The sequence below is a fragment of the Perognathus longimembris genome, chromosome 20, assembly GCF_023159225.1.
Source record: "Perognathus longimembris pacificus isolate PPM17 chromosome 20, ASM2315922v1, whole genome shotgun sequence".
NCBI lineage: Eukaryota > Metazoa > Chordata > Mammalia > Rodentia > Heteromyidae > Perognathus > Perognathus longimembris.
In genome coordinates, this window is record NC_063180.1 from 6,920,536 (window position 1) to 6,943,408 (window position 22,873).

The 22,873-nt window shown below is 40.2% G+C and overlaps 1 protein-coding gene across 2 annotated transcripts in view; it reads right to left on the reverse strand.

The window, feature by feature from the left end:
- Positions 1 to 22,873, reverse strand: part of Ptpn4 (protein tyrosine phosphatase non-receptor type 4) — a 108,713-nt gene that overhangs the window by 79,423 nt on the left and 6,417 nt on the right. For both annotated transcript variants that reach the window (XM_048330068.1, XM_048330070.1), the window contains exon 2: positions 13,202 to 13,309. In XM_048330068.1, the coding sequence (XP_048186025.1) occupies positions 13,202 to 13,309 (108 nt within the window). The remainder of the gene's footprint in view (positions 1 to 13,201; positions 13,310 to 22,873) is intronic.

The window sequence follows — 22,873 nt, forward strand, 5'->3', positions numbered from 1 at the left end:
CTAGGTTTGAAGATAGATCTGACTCATCTCCAGCTAAACACCAAAAATCTAAAAGTAGACCCAAAATAGAAAATAAAAATTTTTTAAAAAGCATGAGGAAAAGACCTTTACCTAATGGATAAGGATCAAAGTTCACAGTTAAAGAAACATAAATGGTGTTTCGTATAATAAATTATAAATATATATTTATATATAAATATTTATATTGTTTTTCTATAAATTTATTATAATTAATAAAATATATGTGTCCTTCCTCTTTTCCTTCTTTCTTTCCTATCTTTTAGACATCACACTCTTTACTAGGTTATTATCTTTCAAAATAACATGGGTAAAGACCAAAAATTTTTTATCATATACAACACAGTGTGGGGGGGGGGGAAAGGTACTTTTACATACAGCTTGAAAACAGAGTGCAAATTATATCTTTTGAATGGAGGACATTGATAATACTGAAAAATATATAAAATGCTATTTGCACAAGCCTAACATTACTTTTTTTTATTTCTTTTTCTTTCTGTCATTTGTGGGGCTTGAACTCTATAGGCCGGCTTGGGCCTTATCCCTGAGCTTTTCAGCTCATGGCTAGTGACACTACCACTTTGAGCTACAGCACCACTTCTGGTTTTCTAGTAGTTAATTGGAAATAAAGAGTCATGAACTTTTCTGCCAAGCTTTGAACCGCAATTCTCAGATCTCAGCCCCAAGTAGCTAGGATTATAGGCATGAACCACCGGCGCCCAGCAGCATTACTTTTTGTATAGCACTTTTCATTTAGATGAATTTTACATATCATAAATTCACTGCTTTAAGGTGTACTTTTCTGTTCACCTTGCTGTATTTATCATGTTGTACAACTGCCACCATTCTCCAAGAATATTTTTTATCAACTCCCAAGTAAGTCAAGGCAACTTTCTGTCAGCACAAATTTGCTTATTTTGGACATTTAATATAAGTAGTTGGCTTTTTTTTTTTTTTTTTTTGGCCAGTCCTGGGCCTTGAACTCAGGGCCTGAACACTGTCCCTGGCTTCTTTTTGCTCAAGGCTAGCACTCTGCCACTTGAGCCACAGCGCCACTTCTGGCCGTTTTCTGTATATGTGGTACTGGGGAATCAAGCCCAGGGCCTCATGTATACAAGGCAAGCACTCTTGCCACTAGGCCATATCCCCAGCCCAGTAGATGGCTTTTTTGTTCCTGCTGTCACTCAGTATTCTCAAAGTTCACTCAAGTTACAGTAGGTAACAATTCATTCTTAATTTTTTTTTCCTATTGTGAATATCTGTGAAACATTTTTTTTCTGTTGTGAATATCTGTGTACAGATTTTTCTACTACACATGTCTTCAACTGTTTGGGTACATGCCAAGAGACCTGGGTCATACAATAAGTTCATTTCACCTTCACTCTTTGAAGAATTGCCAAAATTATTTCTACAATGTTTGTATTTTTCCATACTCTCTCCATTAATATGTAAGAGCTCTAATTTCTTTATAACTCATCAACATGATATTTTTTTTTTAGTTTAGTTTTTTCTCTTTTTTTTTTTTTTTTTTGGTGCTGGTCCTGGGGCTTGAAGTCTTGGTACATATCTAGGAATTTTTCACTAGAACTCTTTCATTGCTTCATGAAAGCAAGCATTAAAATCTCCAGCTTTGTTCTTACGTATGTGGACACTTACATAATCACCAATGGTCAAATTATACTTCTCTGTGTCAAGAACTGTCGTACCAGCTGGATTATTGTGCTGTCATCTATTATAGTCTATAATGCAAAATATGTAAACTTAAAGTGTATTTTGTTAGGAACTACTAATATATTTTTAATATTAACAGATGTAAGTGATATTAATTCACCATTAACTATGCATTCATGTAGGAATTTCTATTTAAGCACAGGGATGTTTCCAGTCTTCTCAAAATGAATTTCTGACTTGATTTTATTGAGTGAATCTTCACATTATTTATATTATTCCATACTGGCAGTTCATTTTTGTATTTGTCAAAATTTAGTGATGAAATATCCTATGTGGCCTCAATTCCTGGAAACGTTCCACTTGAAAAGATTATGCACTTGTCTGATGAAACTTGATACTTATGTTGCTATGCTGAAAGCATTAGTTTTCTGTAACATTTTCACTATCCTTGGTGAGCTTAAAAAATTATAGCAATATTTTAACGTTCAAAACTGTTCACTGTTTCTTTGCATCAATGCAATATCCTCTATAATCATGCCAGCAAAAACTAGTCCTTTTTGGTCATATATTAGTATTTACTGAGTACTTGCTAATGTTCCAAATCCCACTGTATGTAGTTTACATGTAAAAATTCACTTCATTTCATTATTATGTGGTAGTGCAGTTTAAACTCCGTACCTTGTGATTGCTAAGCAGGTGTTCTATCACATAAGCCATGTTTCTAGCCCTCCTCTCATTATTAATGCCTAGACTGGATTTTGACTAGACTGCTCTCCTCAATGTAAAATAGTCATTTTATTCATTTGGACACATGTATTTCATAGTGGTTTTTTTTCCTTAAATATCAGTGTCCATTTTATCGAACATTTCTTTTTATATGAAATTTCCCATAACATTCTTCATGGATACTTTCTACGTCCATCTACTTTTGGAGAAGAGATAGGGAATATAATTTGACTTCAATAGTTGGCAAGTGACAGATGATGACAAATGATGCCACTCAGCCAGTCTCCAGGGAAAGGGGACACTGTCTGTCATCAACTAACTGGGACCATAATGGTAGACATTGCTTACTGCTTTCACAGGTCAATAGGCAGGATATTAACTGACCAACCTTGTTGCTTCTGTATCAACACATCTCCCAAACATCACCATCAGTCTCAACAAGTTCTCTCTCTACTAAGCAATGAATATGGCACAACCTGGGAACCACTCTATCACTACATTGTGCAGTATCTCAATCTTCTGTAACAAATGAGGTTGTACTCACCTTACAATTAATACATCTCAATTGGATAATAAAATGAAAATAATTAGAACATTGTGATTAATATGTTAGTAAGGGACAATTTGTCATCTTCCTAAGAAACATTTATATCTTCATTTTTTTATAACCCCCTCATCATCACCAGCATTTGTTGTTTCCTTGATGGCTGCCATTTGGACTGAGGTTAATTAATATAGACTCTTAAATTGGTGTTGATTGGCATTTCCTTTTGCTAAAGATAGTGAACATTTTTTCATGTATCTATTAGCAAGTTGGATTTTCCTTCAAAGACTTGTTAAGTTCAGTTACCCATTTATTAACTGGATTATTTGTTCTCTTGCTGTTTAATTTAGAGCTCTTTGTATATTCTGAATATTAATCTATTCTATGAGTTATCACCTGGTTTTGGTAATTAGTTCTTTTGCTGTGCAGAAATTCTTTAAGTTGGCATAGTCCATTTGTCAATTCTTAACTCCCATCCTCTGGGCATCTGGAGTTCTATTCAGAAAAAATGTGCTCCTATCTATAACTTCCAAGTTTTCCCAGAATTTCTTGCTTTTGAGTTCTTTGATCCAACTGAAGTTCACTTTTGTATGACAAAAATCTATAGCTAAATGGCATCTGCAAATTTTGACAATCTATACTTAATTGATATCATCCTCAATTATTCACAGAACTATTCCTTTGCCAGGTTCAGTCACTCATGCCTGTTGTCTCTACCCAGGAAGCTCAGATGGGGAGGATCAAGGATACAGGCCAGACACAGAAGGTTTGAGTTTGAGATTCTATCTCAACAGAGACAGTTGGGGTGTAGTGATATGCACCTACCATCTCTTCTACAGAAAGAAATGTTTGGGTTTTTTTTTTGTTGTTGTTGGTTGTGGGGCTAGAACTCTGGGCTTAGGCACTGTCCCTGAGCTTTTCAGCTCAAGGCTAGCACTCTACCACCTGAGCCACAGAAGCATTTCCAGTTTTCTGGTGGTTAACTGGAGATAAAGAGTCTCATGGACTTTCCTGCCTGGGCTGTCTTTGAACCATGATCCTCAGATCTAAGGCTCCAGAGTAGCTAGGATTACAGGCGTTAGCTATCAGTGCCCGGCAAGACGAGATTTTTAAATAGGGGGTTTGTTGCAGTCCTGGACAGCCCTGGTAAAAGAAATGGAACAAAAAGGCAGGAGGAGAAGCTCAAGTAGTAGAGGGCATCCTAGCACTACTTGAGCCCCTCCTCCAGCCCTGTATTGTAAATGTTCCAAGTGAGAGTTACATATTACATACATTTTAACATAGGTTTTATAATCTGCACATGTTATGAAAGTTATGAACTGAAATTATGATACCTATATATGTATACATTATGTATTATATATAATATATAGTAACTATTCATATGTTTACATTTGTGGGAGAGCTCATTATTTTTTATGGCTCTGATCTGTGTCTTTTCATTTCAACTTGAAAGATTTACCTTTAGCATTTGTTTTAAAGCAGGTCTATTGGTAATGATCTCCCTCAGGTGATACCTGATATGCCTCAATTCTCCCTTTTGGAGGTTTCTTTGAGATAGGATCTGGCTATGTAACTCAGACTGGCTCTGAACTTGAGATCTTCCTGCCTCTAGCCTCCTAAGTGCTGGTATTATAGATCTGTATCATAACACCTGGCACTGCTGTCAGTTTTGAAGGATAGCTTTACTGGATACAGAAAAATGAGGGAGAGTATAATAAATATGACAAGAAATGTACTCACTACCTTATTATGTAACTGTACCCCCTCTACACATGACCTTGTCAGTAAAATTTAATTAAAAAAAAAAGAATTTTCAGCTGTTTTCTTTCAGTATTTTGTAATCTATCGCCACATTGCTCCTGAAAGGTTTCTACTAAAAAAACTGCCTATTTTATTAAGGATCCATGGTATGTATTAAGTCACTGCTCTTGCTGCTTTCAAGTTTGTCTCATTTTTCAACTTTAAAAAAAACTCTATTTGAAACTTGGTGAGCTTTTATATATGTATAAGCATATTTTTCTTCAAATTTTGGTAGTCTAAGCCATTCTTTCTTCAAATCTCCTTCCCCATTTCTTTTCAATTACTTCTGTTGGGGTTTCCTCTGGTTTGATTCTCCTCTTCCTAATCCTTATCAAGGTTCAATCTTTTAAGAAATTTTTAAAATTGTTTGTATACTAATCATATTCATTTTGATGTGTGTCTGTGTGTATATATGGTATGACATTGGAAAGTAACCAAAAGCATATAGAAACAAATTCTACTCTTAAAAAACCTTAATGGGTGAGATTTACACATTTCCAGGTTTTTGCCTGAAGGAAAGCTCAAATATAAACAGAGTCAGCCTTACTAGATTCAGAATACAGGGTTTCAGGATTCACATAATATTCAGAATACTGAGGGTCCCAAAACAGAACATACAAGCTACCTCAAATTCTAGCTAACAAATGAACTGTGTATGTACATGAAGACATATGAGAACCATGAAAAAGGAGCAGTTGGAAATTTAAAACAAGTGAATACATAGGCTATACACATTCTTGGAGGCTAAACCCCACACTGTTATCCAATACTTAGGCCACAGACCAAATTAAAGATGAAATCAACGAATTTATAAGCCACAAAGACAATGAAAATACATCACAAAGAAACCTATGGGACACAGCTAAGGCAGTACTGAGGGGCAAGATCATTGCCCTCAGCACTCACATTAAAAGAATGGAAGCAGACCCCCGAAGGACCAATGGCGATGTGGGACACACACACAATCCAGGACCAGTGAGTCCCCCATTACCCCCTCCCTCAACGGGAGAACAGCTATCAGAGACCCAAACCCTACAAAGAAGCTAGATCTCCCTCCCACCCCCTCCCCACCCTGAGGGAACAAAGAACCCCCAAATCAGGCGGGAAGGTCCCATCAGGCTCTGGGAAGACACAGGAGTTAACAGGGGAAGGGAAGAGCAGCACCAAGGCCGCCAAGGAGCCTAAACTGGCAGCACCGGCTCTGCCCCTTTCAGAACAGGGGCCCGGGGGCCAAAGGCAGAGCAAGCCCCACCCGAGGAGCCCGGACCTCGCGGACTTTTACAACTAAAATCATAGGTGCTGGTGGGCAATACCAGCACAGCAGGGACACCTGGGCCTGATCACGCGGCCCCCTCGCAGCGGAGGCGCAGTCTGAGGGCGCTAACCTGCGCCCCGACAGTTGATCCCACTGGACCCCACACATACTGCCCCCCACAGCGGACTCGCGGGAGGGCGCAAGCACAACCCAACAACCCAGGGCTCGCTCTGGTAGGCGTACACCACTCAGGTGGGAGGGGCCACAGCGGCAGCGCCCGTTGTAGTGGGCCCACAGCACACAGGTGAGCGGGGGCCCCCGGTGACAGAGCCCACTCTGGTAGGCACAACTGCACAGGAGGGCAGAGCTCTCCATCGGCCCGTGCCCACTCAGTTTGGCACATTTCGCACAAGTTGGTGGGCCGCCCCTCAAAAACACCGGCCCCGGAGCAGTCCACACAGGAAGGCGAACTGCCTGAGAGGTGAGCTCCTCTAACCAAGATACAGAGTAGAAAAAAGAACCAAAGAAGAGATAAGCCACCATGCCATGCTGAATCAGCAACCAGCAAACCCCCAGGAGGGGCATGCAAGGGTCAGTACAACACAGTGGCAGGACACTGTCCCGCAGAGAAAGACACAGAACCTACTGGCCCCCAAGTGCAGGGAGAGTGACCACCTCAGCAACAACCAAGAAGGTCACGCTCACCCATTGGGAAGCAAGGTTCAACAGCCAAACCCAAACCCAAACCCAGAGCCAGGACACCAGGACACAAGGCTCCCACTGACCGACCAGCGGGAACCAGCACAAAGCCAAACCAGGGAAACCACCCACAGATCTCCAGATGTGCAAATCACGAAGAAATATAACACAGTTCATCAAAGGGCAAGCCAACTCGCCAGCTCCAAAAAGCAGCACGACTGAAGAGGTGATGGAGAATAAAAAAATCAAATGAGGCCATGTTAACAGAAATGATGGAAAGCGTCAGAAACAAAATCAGAAAACAATTCCAGGAGTTTAGAGTGGAAGTCTTGAAGGACATCCAGTAAGCCAAGAAAGAAATGGAAGCAAAAATGGATACAATGCAAACCTCCATTAAAGAAGACCTTAACATCCTGAGAGGTGAAATGCATGAAAAAATAGATTTAAAATACAACTCTTTAAAGGAAGAAATTTCCAGGATCAGAGCTGATCTGACAACCAGAAATAGCTCTCTGACATCCATAAACTCCACAATTGAATCCACAGCACAAACCATTGACCATATGGAAGCCAGAATCTCTCTCTTGGACAACAATGCAGCCGACAAGGACCAGAAAATTACCACACTCCAAGGAACGGTGAAGCTTCAGGGCAGACTAATCCAGGAACTAGTGGACAAAGACAAGAGATATAATCTGCACATAATTAGAATAGAAGGAGCTGAATACCAGAGCAGAGGGCTTCATCATATTTTCAATAAAGTTATTGCAGAAAACTTCCCCAATCTCACAAGGGACCCCATACAGGTAACGGAAGCCTATAGGACACCTGGCAGGCCAGACCCCAGAAAAGCCACGCCAAGGCACATAATAGTCAAGACTTCAGATCTCAAGAATAAAGAGCAAATTCTGAATGCAGCCAAAGCTAAGAAATTTACTACAATGGGAAGAGGATCCGAATAACAGCAGACTTCTCCACACAAACCTACCAAGCGCGAAGTGAGTGGAAGAACACCATCCAAGTTAGACAGGCCAACAACTTGCAACCTAGGATTAAATATCCAGTGAAGTTGGAGTTCACATTCGAGGGAAAAAACAGATCTTTCCATAGCAAAGAGGATTTAAAGGAGTATGTGAATAAAAATCCAGCCCTACAGCAAATTCTAAGAGGGGAATCCCACCCAACAGAAATCATACAGGACTCAAAGACAGAAACAAAAAAACTACAATAGCCAGAGCCCAACAGAAAGAGCAGCTCACTAAAGACAAGAAAAAGAAAAAGAAAAAAAAAGAGGAAAAAACAGGCCAACAAGAAAATAGAAGGAGAAAAAACACTTATCCTTGATCTCTTTGAATATAAACGGTATAAACTCTCCGATAAAGAGGAGCAGACTGGCAGAATGGATCCGCAAACAAAAAGTTGCCATCTGTTGTCTACAAGAGACCCACCTTACAGCAAGGGACAAAAACAGGCTCCAAATGAAAGGATGGAGCAAGATCTTCCAAGCAAACGCACCTACCAAAACGGCAGGTGTAGCCATCCTGATCTCAGACAAGCTGAACTTTTCATTAAAATCAACTCAAAAAGACAAAGAAGGACACTACATTTTAATACAAGGAAAAAATCCAGAACCAAGACATCACGGGGATAAATGTATACTCACCGAACAAAAAGAGGCCCTACATATGTCAAGCAAATTCTCACAGAACTACAGAACAAGAGAGACCCAAACACAATCATAGTGGGAAGCTTTAATATCCCACTCTCTCCAAGAGACAGATCCAACACCCAGAGGATTAGCAAGGGAGCTGAGGTCCTAAGTAACAGACAAAGGCCTAATATCTGTCATCTACAGAGAACTCAAAAAACTAAGTCCCTCCAAGCCCAATAAACCAATTAGGAAATGGGCAAAGGAGCTAAAGAGAGACTTCACAAGAGAAGAAATAAAAATGGCAAAGAAACATATGAGGAAATGTTCAACATCCCTGGTAGTAAAGGAAATGCAAATAAAAACAACCCTGAGATATCACCTCACTCCAGTTAGAATGGCCTATACTCTGAACTCAGGCAACAACAAATGCTGGAGGGGGTGCGGGGAAAGAGGAACCCTTCTCCATTGTTGGTGGGAGTGCAAATTAGTACAACCACTTTGGAGAACAGTATGGAGCTTTCTCAAAAAGCTCAATATAAACCTACCCTATGACCCAGCCATACCACTCCTAGGCATCTATCCTGAACAGCAGGTCCCAAGGTATCAAAAAGACATTTGGACTTCCATGTTTAACGCGGCACAATTCACAATAGCCAAAATATGGAAACAACCCAGATGCCCCTCCACAGATGAATGGATCCAAAAAATATGGTACCTATACACAATGGAATACTACATAGTGATTAGGAATGGTTAAATATTGATATTCGCAGGGAAATGGTCAGAACTTGAACAAATAATGTTGAGCGAGACAAGCCTAGAACACAGAAAACAAAGGGGCATGATCTCCCTGACATATGACTGTTAAGAAAGGGAGACGGAGACAGTAGAGACCAGGTCTGTGAAACCAAAAACTGCTTGTCAAATGGTATTTCCCACAGGATCGGGGCAGCGACCCAACAGTATGTAACTAAAACCAAGCAACTACTCAACATATAAAGGTAAAAAGTTGACCTCTCAGTGGAATACAATAGCGCAAAAGCTATGTATGTACGTTTATATAAGACTGTTGTCCACATATTGTCTAATATCGACATTACATTTCAAGCCCTAGGCAAATTTTCTTGGGCGTAGGCCACATGGCTACTGTATATGTTCTTGGTACATTGTGTATCCTATATATGTCTACCTGACCTAGGGAAGGGAAAGAAAAACAGGGTGTAAGATATCACAAGAAATGTACACACTGCCCTACTATGTAACTGTACCCTTTTTGTACAACACCTCGTCAAAAAATTTGTGTTTAACTAATAAATAAATTAATTAAAAAAACAAACAGGTGAATAGAGACTGTTCTCTCAAACTAAAGCAGAATATAGTTTGTGGACAGAGCTCAAGTGCATGAATATATTTACAATGACAATCTAAGTCATAAGAAATGTAATAGCTAGGTAACCACCATCATTACAAACAAGACATTTCTTTCACCCTAAAAAGTTCTGTGTTCCTCTGCAATGTTCTCAACCTCCAGGCATCAACTGATCAACTCATACTTCTGGTCACTATGAGTCAAGTTTCCTTGTTCTACTATATAGATATATTGCAATTTTTCTCCACTAGCTTGCTAATGGACATAAAAGTTAACCCATGTCTGGAGTATTACAGAAAAATCTACCTTCAACATTTATGTTCAAAGTTTTATATGACCAATTCTCATTTCTTTTGGTTAAGTACCTAAAAATGTGATTTCTGCATGGCATGTTAAAATTGTATTTAATTTTACAAGGAATTGCCAAACTATTTTACAAAGTGGCTGTATCTTTTAAAATTCTTACAAACTTTTTAGGAGGGAAACAAACAGGATCTTGCTATTGTTGCTCATGTTGGCCTTAAACTTTTTGTGCAAAGCCCAGGCTAATCCTGAACTCACAAATCTCCTGCTTCAGACTCCCACGTGATGAAATTACAAATGCACACCACCTCTCACAAAGATGCTGCTCCACGTCCTTGCCAATATTTGATATCAAAAGAATTTTTCATTTTAACCATTTAAGTGATTGTGTACTGACCTTTCCTTGTTGTTCTACTTTACATTTCAGGGTGTTTAGCAGACAACCTTTCTCAAAGCAAAAAGGTTCCTTTTGGTTGATGTTTTCATTGTGAGTAGATATTGAATTTTATTCTACGTAAATTATGCATAATTACATTGATTTAGGTAAACAACAAGAACAAAAAGTATCCATAACCTAATAGCATACCTGATGATGAACCACAGTTCTAATAACTTTATCTCCTAATTACCTCTAGCACTTACTTTTCTCTATGCCCTACAGGCAAACATTTTTTATAGTAACTCTTCACTATTCCAACCATCTTCTTATTGTCTTTAATTTGCAAATCTATTAGTCATAGGCTATGCTTTAATCAGAGATATGTGTAAAATACAAATTTCATGTTTGTTATATAAATAAGTCCTATATAAGTATATATAATCTCATTATGGATTAAGACACTTCATGATCTCATATGTTGCTCAAATGTTATCTTTTACTCCTCTAGTGCCAAATTAAAAGTTTACTTTTATTCTTTCAGTGGTACTGGGGTTTGAACTGTCATCCTGGCACTTGTTAGGCAAGTGATCTCCCACTGAAGCCATGAACCCCAACTCTTTTTTGCTTTAATTATTTTCCCAATAGTCTCATGCTTTGCCCACTCAAAGGAAGCCTCAGACTATACTCCTACCTATGCCAACATCATAGTTGGATTTCAGATGTGAAGCGCTATGCCCAGATTATTTGCTGAATGGAAGTTTGCTAACGTTTTTGCCCAGGATGACCTACAATCATGATCCTTCCAATCTTTACATCCTGAGTAACTGAGATTAGAGGTGTAAGCCACTGTGATTAATCATTTTATTAATTCCTCAAATAGAGCATTCCTGTCTCTTCACTTTGAATATTTGCACCTGCTGCTGTTTCTTTCTAAAGCACTTCTCTATATTTCAGATTCCTCTGATATACCCTGTCAAAATGCAGGAAAATGAAAATTGACACTTTTCCCCACAATAAAGGAAGAGTATAAGAAGTAAAAAGTAAAATGGGCATAGCTTACATGGTAGCATGCTTACTATCATGTAAGAACAAAAAATATAACAAAATGAAACAGAACAATTACACTAGAATACAAAGCTATGATAAATCAAAATATTGAGATATTTTCAGAAAGTCAAAACTTTGCCCTAAGTAATCTATACAGTTGCACTAGAATTTCTATTTTTTTTTTTTTTTTTTTTGGCCAGTCCTGGGGCTTGGACTCAGGGCCTGAGCACTGTCCCTGGCTTCTTTTTGCTCAAGGCTAGCATTCTGCCACTAGAGCCACAGCGCCACTTCTGGCCATTTTCTGTATATGTGGTGCTGGGGAATCGAACCCAGGGCCTCATGTATACAAGGCAAGCACTCTTGCCACTAGGCCATATCCCCAGCCCGCACTAGAATTTCTTATCATGGAAGATTCTCAAGAAAGAGATATCTTTGATTCTGTACTTGTTACATACGAGACAGAAACGTGAAGCTACATGCTTTGTTAGATTCTTAATTATAAATGCTATGAAACTAATTTCAAAGTCTATATGTCAAATGCAGTATTAGCTCTAGTCTTCTAAAACTAATGCGTATATAATATAAAACATGTTTGCCCATTATTCACACCACAACATACCATATTATATTTACCTCTCACTGGGGATTTATTCCTAAGACCAAGCATCCATTTGTTTACCTATCTTTAATTAAAAGTTTTTATATCTTTTTTCTTAAGATTTTTAAATCTTAAAACTTAGTATGAATAGTGAGAATTACAAGTTACCAATGCTTAGCCATGGTACATATCTTTGTCTTTTTTAATTTTAAGCTGTTATTATAAAAGTGATATACAGAGAGAATACAGTTATATAAGTTGGGTAAACATAGTATATTTCTTTAGAGCATGTTGTAATGTTAAATTGTCAAACATATCTATTATTCATTACATATTATCTATTTCTATGATCTGAAGTTCTCAATCAAAAGAACTATGATTGTGAATCTAAAGAATAAGTAAAAATCTAGAATGTAGTCAGGCTAGAACTTCCTGAAATTTTCTCTCTTTAGATTCAGAGACATGAATAAGACTTACTTTTCAGTTTCCTGAGCCTAATAATTAATTAAACTAGTACTAGATCTAGGGACTGACCTTAAATCAGTAACTTTGGATTAAGACATCAAACTTCTAGTTCTTCAAATATAATTTTTTTTTGGGGGGGGGGGGGCAGTCCTGGGCCTTGGACTCAGGGCCTAAGCACTGTCCCTGGCTTCTTCCCGCTCAAGGCTAGCACTCTGCCACTTGAGCCACAGCGCCGCTTCTGGCCGTTTTCTGTATATGTGGTGCTGGGGAATCGAACCTAGGGCCTCGTGTATCCGAGGCAGGCACTCTTGCCACTAGGCTATATCCCCAGCCCTTCAAATATAATTTTTAACTATTCTTTTTTTTTTTTTTTGCCAGTCCTGGGGCTTGGACTCAGGGCCTGAGCACTGTCCCTGGCTTCTTTTTGCTCAAGGCTAGCATTCTGCCACTTGAGCCACAGCGCCACTTCTGGCCATTTTCTGTATATGTGGTGCTGGGGAATCGAACCCAGGGCCTCATGTATATGAGGCAGGCACTCTTGCCACTAGGCCATATCCCCAGCCCCTTAACTATTCTTAAATCATGAACATTATACACCAGGAAGAAATTTATATAATGGACACACAGAAAAACTAAAGTGAAAGCAAAATAAAATGCAACAGCTTATACTTACTGGATTATCTGTTGAATCATCAGCCAACTGCAATCCAAAATAGTCTCGTTCAGTCAAATCAAGATGCTTGAAGACTATATCCAACAGAACTTGTCCCTGATCATGCTTCTAGAAGAAAAATAGAATCAATTTTGAGCCGCACACTTTAGGTATGTTTTTAATGTGCTTGATTTTTTTTGCCCTCTTTTATTAAAAGTGTAATTGCAATTTTAGACAAATGACTTAGCTGAGAGTAAAGATTTCACATGTGACTGAATCTTTGTTTTTTATTTGCTTTACTACTATGGGGGTTTGAACTCAGGCTTGCTACACTCACTTGACCTGCTTGCTCTGTTGGTACTCTTATTCCTTGAACCACATACCTCCAGCCTGGGTTTTGCTAGTAATTTTGGGAATGGAACTTCTTGGACTTTTCTCTCTGGGCTAGCTTTGAATCGGGAGCCTTTGATCTGAGCTTTGAGAGAGGCTTGGATTTCAGGTGTGACCCATCAGTGCCTGGCACTGATGTAGTATTTTTAAAAGCAAACTGGCTAGAAACTACCTAATACATGTGGAGCTATAAAAAACAAAAAACAAAACCAAAAAACTGTCGACTGAAAATACCTCCAACTATCATAGTATCATATGGTATTTTGGTTATTTCATACTGTTGTCATTTTAACTTCTGTATACATCCATATCACCCCATATGCCTTTTACTTGTATTTGGACATATATGACTAAATACAATTTAAAATATAATTTTCTGTAAAACAATGCCACAGAAAGGGAAACTAAAAATCTTTTTAAAATAATCTGCAGCAAACCTGAACGAGAGCTAATATTTTTGTTACTAAAGTATTTATGGGGGGGTGGGGGTTTAGCTCAGTGGAAGAGCACTTGTTTGGCAAGTGCTAGGCTCTGAGTTCCATTCTTAGCTCTGGGGGAAAAAAACAAAAGTACTTATGGAACTTTTGAATGCTATCTCATGTAACTTCACACCCACAATGTAGACATCATTTATTATCTCCATGTTTTAGTAGCAGTACCTATAATTTTCACAAATTTCTTAACTACTAAATTGTCCCAAAAAAAGACATAACTGGATATTATCCTAAAAAGGAAAATATAGAGAAACAACAAATACATTCATCAAAGTAAATGAAAATGGGAAAATATAATGACATATCATGAGTAGTAAACCATAAAAAATAAAATACAATGATTAAGATTTAAAACTACTTATTAATGCTAACAATGTAGGTAGATACAGTAAGTGATAAGAATGTTGGAGGACATGGTGCCTCAGGAGGTGAATGCAGAAAGACTGTTGAGTACAATACCAGAAAAAGCAGTGTCAAGAGTTCACATGGTAGAGCCCTCACCTAGACTATGAAAGGCAAACTATTACTACCAGTTTTCCCCTCATTGACTATAATATTTTGATAGCTTCCAACTACAAGCTTCTAACATTAAGGACACATATTCTTTATAATATGAAAAGAACGAATTCCAGAACTAGCAATTTTAGCAAATGTGACATAATAAAGCACAAAGTATCTTTCCTTCTATTTTCTATTTCCGTGCTATTTGTCTTGGACTTTGGCAAATTATATTATCAATTCCATATATGACAATGTTCAAGAGTTTCCCATCATTTCTTATTGACCAGAACGGGGCCATAATTAATTAACCAGCAGTCTATAAGCATTCACATAGTGAGAACAAAGGAGAGGATTACAAGGGCTCAATAGCTATGTGCATATCATATAAAATGATGATTATCAAAATGAATGCCAAGAAAAGAAAGTGAGAGGTGTTTTTTTTTTTTTTTTAAATTGTACTGCTTGCTATTCTTTTTTCTTCTTCATTTTTTCTTTGGTTTACTCCCTTCTGTGTCTGTTGCCTTTTAAAAATTTTTCTATACCCTTTATCTTGTACATGTTTGTCTGATTTGGGGAGGGAAATGCAAAGCACAGAAACAGTGGGATAAACAGTGAAACCCACTAGATAATATGTTGGAATTGAACTATACAACCCAGGGGGTAGGGTAGACATGATGGAAAAAACTGGGAGAGGAGGAGGAAGGGGCTGACAATGTTTAAAAAGTACTTATTACCTGACTGTAACCTCTGTACATTATCTTAAAATAAAATTTAACAAAATAAGTAAATAAAACAAGAAACAGCCAAGTTTTAAATGGAAAAAAAAAGAAAAGAAAACATTTTCTTGATAGCCCATTTTCCTTTACTTTCTGGCCAGTTCTGCCTTTTTAAAATAAAGGTCCAGTCCTGGAGGCATGGCTCAAGTGGTAGAGCTCAGCTGTGAATAGAAAATTCAAGCAAAAGCACAAAGCCTGAGTTCAAGTTCAAGCAAGCACCAGCAAAAAAAAAAAAAAAAAAAAAAGGAAGGAGGGACGGAGGGAGGGAGAGAGGGAAGATTGCCTAGAATTTGATTAGCCAACTGGCTCTTTATGTTGCCATTCACTGATAATATTTATGAAACACTTTATGAGAAAAGTTCAATTTTAAAAACACAGAATCGAGCTGGGGATATGGCCTAGTGGCAAGAGTGCTTGCCTCTTATACATGAGGCCCTGGGTTCAATTCCCCAGACCACATATACAGAAAATGGCCAGAAGTGGCACTGTGGCTCAAGTGGCAGAGTGCTAGCCTTGAGCAAAAAGAAGCCTGGGACAGTTCTCAGGCCCTGAGTCCAGGCCCCAGGACTGGCCAAAAAAACAAAACAAAAAAAAGAAACATCTTAGCTTAAAAACACAGAATCTTGAGAATCTATGATTCAGCCAAAAGAAAGCTAAGAGGGCAATTTAAAAATCCAGCTGAGGACTGGGAGTTTGACTGAAGTGGTTGAGTTCCTGCCTTGCAAGCACAAGTCCTGAGTTCAAGCCCCAGTATTGGGGGGAAAAAGGTCCAACTGAAAAAATGATAAAAATAAGTTGCTCATTCCTTACTTTGTCGCCTCTCTGATGTTAATTATACAATAGACTGGTTCTTAAAGTGCAAGGTCAAATGGTCACATCAAATGCTAGCCTTCTCTCTGGTAGAATCCAAAGACAGTGAAAATTATCATATAGCAAGAGACAGTGAACATGGGCAAGTTATGGTTTGAACATAAATGTCCCCCACAGGTGCATGTGTTAAAAGTTTGGTCTCTGGTTGGTGGTTCTATTTTAAGAGGTGGTGGAAATGTAAGTGGTGGAAATTTCACCTTGTAGGTGAAATTATGTCCTTGGGACTATTTACTGTCCTGTCCCTTCCTGTTTCATTGTTTCTGCTTGACATGAGGTAACAACCATGATGTTTTTGCCTCACCAAAAGACAGAAGCAACAGAGCCATTCAGCCCATTATGGATTGAAAACTCTGAAACATTAAGCCCAAAGAAACCTTCCCTCCTTTAAGTTGTTTCTGTCAGATTTTTGTCAGTGATGAAAAACTAACAAGAAAATTGGTAACAGAATTGGGGTTGTTGCTATGACTACTTGATCATGTGGCTCAGAAGCTTTTGGATATGTTTTGTAGAAGATATTGGAAAAATTTGGAGATTCAGGCTAGGGAAGTCTTGGAATCATACAGGCATAACTTGGTGATTCTGATAGACAGGCAGAAGATCAGAAGGCAAACAAAAATGCAGGTAGTGGGATGGGAATATGGCCTAGTGGTAAAGTGCTCGCCTCGTATACATGAAACCCTGGGCTCAATTCCTCAGCACCACATACAAAAACAAAAAACAAACAAAAAAAATGCAGGTGGTAAAGACCAGGTTTATGATGATTCAGATGGGAATGAGGGCTAAGGATGGGAATTGGATTAGGAGTTATTCATATTACACTGTGGCAAACAAACAAAACAAAAAATCCAGTCTAGGGCTGGGAATGTGGCTTAGTGGTACTTACCGAGCCTGCATGAAGGCCTGGGTTCAAGTGATTCCACAGTATCACATAAACAGAAACTCTGGAAGTGATGCGGTGGCTCAAGTGGTAGAGTTAGCACTCTTGAGTAAAAGGGCAGTACCCAGGGGCTGGGAATGTGGATCAGTGGTAGAGTGCTTGCCTTGCATGTATGAAGCCCGGGGTTAGATTCCTCTGTACCACATACACAAAAAAAGCCAGAAGTGGCACTGTGGCTCAAGTGGTAGAGCACTATCCTTGAGCAAAAGAAGCTCAGGGAAAGTGCCCAGGTCCAGAGTTCAAGCCCCAGGACCAGGGGGAAAAATTGAGTCTACATTTTAACTATCCCCTTAGACCATGCATAAGATAGGCCAAAGTTAAATGTCAGGAACTGGTGCATTTGAGCGGGAAAATTTCATGCCAAAACTGGCATAATTACAATAGCTAGTTGTTTTTAGCTAGGTTTATAGTGACAAATGCAAGCAGAAAATAGAGCAGAAAAGATGTGAAAAATGTTGAAGTCAGGTCACAAAAGAGAGCATTTAAATTTCTGGGAAAAAGGGATGTGGCTGATAAAAGAGATCCACAGCATTAAGAAGAAGATCATTATTTTTTGTACCAGGACAATAGGAACATTGCTTTGAATATACCTCAGAAATCAAGGAAGCCAATTACCCACTGTACAATAAAAGTGTAAAACCATGCATGTGAAAGACTTTCCCTTGAGAAGAGAGTGCTATCGGGGCACACTGTTCACAAAAGGCTATCTGGGCAAGTGTTTCCATGGTTTCACCAGGCACCCACAGACCACTGCAGCCTAATCCAAAAGGACTTGGTTATTGCACAAGCTTACTGTAGATCCTTTAACTGTCCATATGATACTGGTTTTGCAGGCATGCAGAATGCAAGGCTTTTGAGGTCATGGATGAAGTACCAGACTTTGAAGTCAGGCCCCATTTTACCACGTGAACCCCATTTTAGAATCGAACCCTGAGCCAATCAGATTTGTACCTGTATCCTAATGTTGCTTGCTTGAACACCTGATTGTTGTTACTTTGTTCTTTGCCTTTATAAGCCCTGTGTAATCACAGCTCGAGCCTCCCTCCTAGCCTCCACTGTGTCGGTGGGTAGGACGAGGCCCGAGTTGCAGCTCGCTTAAATAAAGCCTTGCCTTGCTTTTGCATTTCGGAATGTCTGGGTCTCGGTGGTCTTCTTGGTGGTGGTTTCGCGACTTGGCAGAACACTTGGGGGCTCGTCTGGGATGGCCCCAGGGACCCCCGACTCCGAAGGTAAGAAAATAGCGCTGTTCATTCTCTGTGTCTGTGTGATTTGTAGTTTTGTTTTCTGTTTTGGCCAGCCGCCTGAATCTGAACTTGTAGGTAGTGAAGGACCAGCCGGAGTGGACACGCTCGTATGGGCAGTCCTGGAGGACTTGGGGAACGCCTCATGCCCTCCACAGGGGGCTCAGGCTTCCCACTACCACCCTGAACCTGAAGGACTGGACCGGGAGGCCCTTCTAATGGGTGCCCGTCCAGTCCACTCTATATTTGGGGTTGTCTGGTCCACTCCTACACAGGAACGAGAGAGAGAGCCTCAAGACTGTGTGGTCTGCCCCCTCACAGGGGCAGGAGAGACGCAGTTGAACCTGTAAGCCGCAGCTCCCTAAGTCTGTCTGTAAGTGTTGTCTGGTCTTTGTACCTGTAATTATTTTTGTGTGTTTCTTGTGCTGTGCCTGACTGACAAACGGATGATGGGGAACGTTCCTTCCACTCCCCTGGACTTGACTTTAGCTCACTGGAAAGATGTACAGGTGACAGCCCACAATCAGTCAATCAGTGAGAGTGTCCGCAAAAAAGAACTCTAGGGGGACACCCACCCAGCCTTCTTAAGCAGAAAATTGTTTGGTGCGCTAAAATGTTTTACTAAGACTAAAAATGTTTTACTAAAACTATCAAACCCTGGAAAATGAGGCTGGAGAATGCTAAAATCATTTGTTAAAGGTTTTTGTCTTAAAATGTACGGCCGATGCTTATTCTGCGCGCTGTAAGATCTTTTGAAAATGTATGTGTGTGTGCATGTGTGAGTGTGAACATTTTCAAGACTGCGGTATGATGCAAAACTAAGTTTAAGTTTAAATTCAAATAGTCATCAAGTTTGGGCATTACCAAATGCTTTAAAGGTATTATTGCATTGTTTTAAAGAGGAACTAGAGTTAAAAAAGCTTTTCTCAGGGTTCTTTAATTAAAATTAAAAAAAAATCAGAGCTAAGTGTCAGAAATTTGGATTTAAAAGGATATATATATATTAAACTAATGGGGATAGAAGTAAACTCTCATTAACTCTATGTATGTAGGAAGAAAAGGCAAAATGGGCCAATGTTTGTCACTAATATGTTGGAAAGCTGAATGGATATTTCTTATTGTAATTCTTACATTAAGGAAAAATTCAAAGGTCTTCATGCCATGCAGTAACTGGGACTGAAGAAAAAAAAAAAAGAGGCTCTTTTGAAACAAGTAGCCCATAGGCAAAGGGCAGCACCTGGTTTCAGAATGCCTGTGAGCTTCAGTTTTTCTGATTCAGATAAAAGCTAAAATGTTGTTAGTGTTAAAAAGGCTTTGGAAATCAAGAATACATTTCTAGATAAGAAATTTGGAAGTAAAATTGTCCTAAATAATTATTGCAAAGTGAGAAAAGGAGAATTATGGCTACCAAAATGTTTAATTGCCATTCCAGCTTCTTTGTAGGTTTTTTGTAACCGTTTCCAGCAGGCCCACAGAGAAGCACAGGTGATTCCTACAAGTTTGTCAAGATCTAATACTGACCCTTAATAAGTTTCAGGTAAGAGAGCATGCTTAAAAACTTCTGTGTGGACTACCTTGTTGCTTCTAATTGGAGTAAAGTGGCCTCTTGTAAGACTCACTGATTTGAAATCTGCGGTTCGAAGCCAGCCTGGGCAGAGAAAGGTCCCTGTGAGAGACTCACTCAGCCAGCAGAGTGCTGGGAACAGAGTGGTGTGGAGCTCAAAAGTGGTAGGGTGCTAGTCTTGAGCTGGAGAGCTGAGGGACAGCGCTCAGGCCCTGAGTCCAAGTCCAGTGAAAAGTCACTCCTTCTGGGACAAAAGTGATGGAGCATCCAGAGGCAGTAAGCCGCTGCTTGGATGGCAGAGATGGTGTCAGATCCTAGAGTCACTCCTGTTTGGCATTTCAAAAGTTAATCAACGGGCTGGGGATATGGCCTAGTGGCAAGAGTGCCTGCCTCATATACATGAGGCCCTGGGTTCGATTCCCCAGCACCACATATACAGAAAATGGCCAGAAGTGGCGCTGTGGCTCAAGTGGCAGAGTGATAGCCTTGAGCAAAAAGAAGCCAGGGACAGTGCTCAGGTCCTGAGTCCAAGCCCCAGGACTGGCCAAAAAAAAAAAAAAAAAAGTTAATCAAAGCCGGGAAGTCTAGAAGAATAGCTCATAAGCATGCCTTTCCAATGCCCATGTCTGTCTCCTGGGCAGGAACTTTCCAGTCATCTGTGATAAAAATAAGTCAGGGAATAGCCGCTGCACTGGGGACGGATTGGAAATTGCATTGTGCTTATAGACCCCAGAGTTCAGGACAGGTAGAGAGAATGAATCGGACTCTAAAAGAGACCTTAACTAAATTGGCATTAGAGACTGGAGCAGACTGGGTGTCACTCCTTCCCTTTGTTCTGCTTAGAATAAGAAATTCTCCCTATCAGCTTGGCTTTACTCCTTTTGAAATAATGTACGGGTACCCCCCGCCCATTATCCCTAGCCTTCAGACTGAATTGCTTGCTGATTTCGATGATACTGAATTTTTGTGTAAACTTGATTATTTGCAGCTCGTGCACAAGAAAATGTGGCCCCAACTTCAGGCATTATATGATTCCACTTCTGTCCCTACCCCCCATTTATTCAGACCAGGGGATTGGGTGTTCGTCCGGAGGCATAACCCCAAATCCTTAGAACAACGATGGAAGGGACCCTACGTGGTGCTACTGACTACTCCCACAGCCCTTAAGGTAGATGGCATCACCACTTGGGTCCATTGCTCCCACGCCAGGCCAGCTGAACCTTTTGCCCTGGACGACGACTACCATGGTGGATGGGAAGTTTCCACGCACCCAACTTAGCCACTTCGCCTTCGCCTCAAGAAAAGAAAGTTAGGGCTGGGGATATAGCCTAGTGGCAAGAGTGCCTGCCTCGGATACATGAGGCCCTAGGTTCGATTCCCCAGCACCACATATACAGAAAACGGCCAGAAGCGGCGCTGTGGCTCAAGTGGCGGAGTGCTAGCCATGAGCGGGAAGAAGCCAGGGACAGTGCTCAGGCCCGGAGTCCAAGGCCCAGGACTGGCAAAAAAAAAAAAAAAAAGAAAAAGAAAAGAAAGTTAGACTGAATATTGTTATAATTTTCTTTTTGCCTTCTTTCCTTGCTACCCAGGCTAACGTTAATGTTATTTTGGCAGCTCACTCCAAAGGGAGGTGACCCCCTTATTTTAGGTAGTTTTGGGCTTGCTCAGGAATACAGGTATAGCCAACTGACCCTTAAGAGCACAGCTGAGAAATTTATGTATTATTTTGTTGCTTACATTTGGATACTAAACACTATACGTATAGCAAATGGTAAGTCTGTATAGCTGAAAGTTAATTTTCAGTTTGCAGTAATCCTGCAGTCCCTTGGTAAAGTAGATAAGGTTATATGTTCCTGGCTAGGTAAGGTCAACGCCCCTGAGTCAGCCTGAAGAAGTTACAGAAGATGGATGATCTTCACCCATCAGCCTCCCCCCCCCTTAAAACCGAGGGACCAGAGTTGTTTTTGGGAAGATGAGGCAGGATAAACTAGAGGCATGCAAAACAGAGGTACAGAGACTGTACTTGTGAGAAATGGTGACAGGCCCTTTGGTTACTACTTTGGGCCCTATTGGCCCAAGCCTTATCTCTGTATCATCCCCTAGACATGCAAGCCATTGAAATGGACAGAATGGAGCCATGATTGGCTCCCAAGGTACCAAAAAGAAAAAGGGGGAAATGAAGTGCCAGACTTTGAAGTCAGGCCCCATTTTACCACGTGAACCCCATTTTAGAATCGAACCCTGAGCCAATCAGATTTGTACCTGTATCCTAATCTTGCTTGCTTGAACACCTGATTGTTGTTACTTTGTTCTTTGCCTTTATAAGCCCTGTGTAATCACAGCTCGAGCCTCCCTCCTAGCCTCCACTGTGTCGGTGGGTAGGACGAGGCCCGAGTTGCAGCTCGCTTAAATAAAGCCTTGCCTTGCTTTTGCATTTCGGAATGTCTGGGTCTCGGTGGTCTTCTTGGTGGTGGTTTTGCGACTTGGCACAACAATGGAGTCTTCCACTCAGATTTCAGAGCAAAGCGTGAGAGGATAGGCAATGTGTAGCAAGGTCTGGTTCCTTGCAGGAAGCCCTTGAGAGAGCAATGTGAGATGTGATGAGAGTAAGGTTAAAGAGACAGTGGAGATCCCAGGGAGGTGAGATCAGGAACATACAACATCTGACAAGGCAAACAGCAAGCAGTGAACTGAGCCAATCTAAAAGGTAGGCTGCAAGGACTACAAATGGCAGGTCTATAGGATGGGGGCCTGTACAAGCCCTGGGATGCTCACCTCTCACTGCCATGTGCCCCAGATGGCTGGTATGGATCTACAAGATTAAAAGTATGCAAGCTGGGTTTCATTTGGTCTCATCCCTCCTTCTGTACCCCATGTCTCCCTTTTGAAATGGAAATGTTTACTCTGTGCCACTGTATCT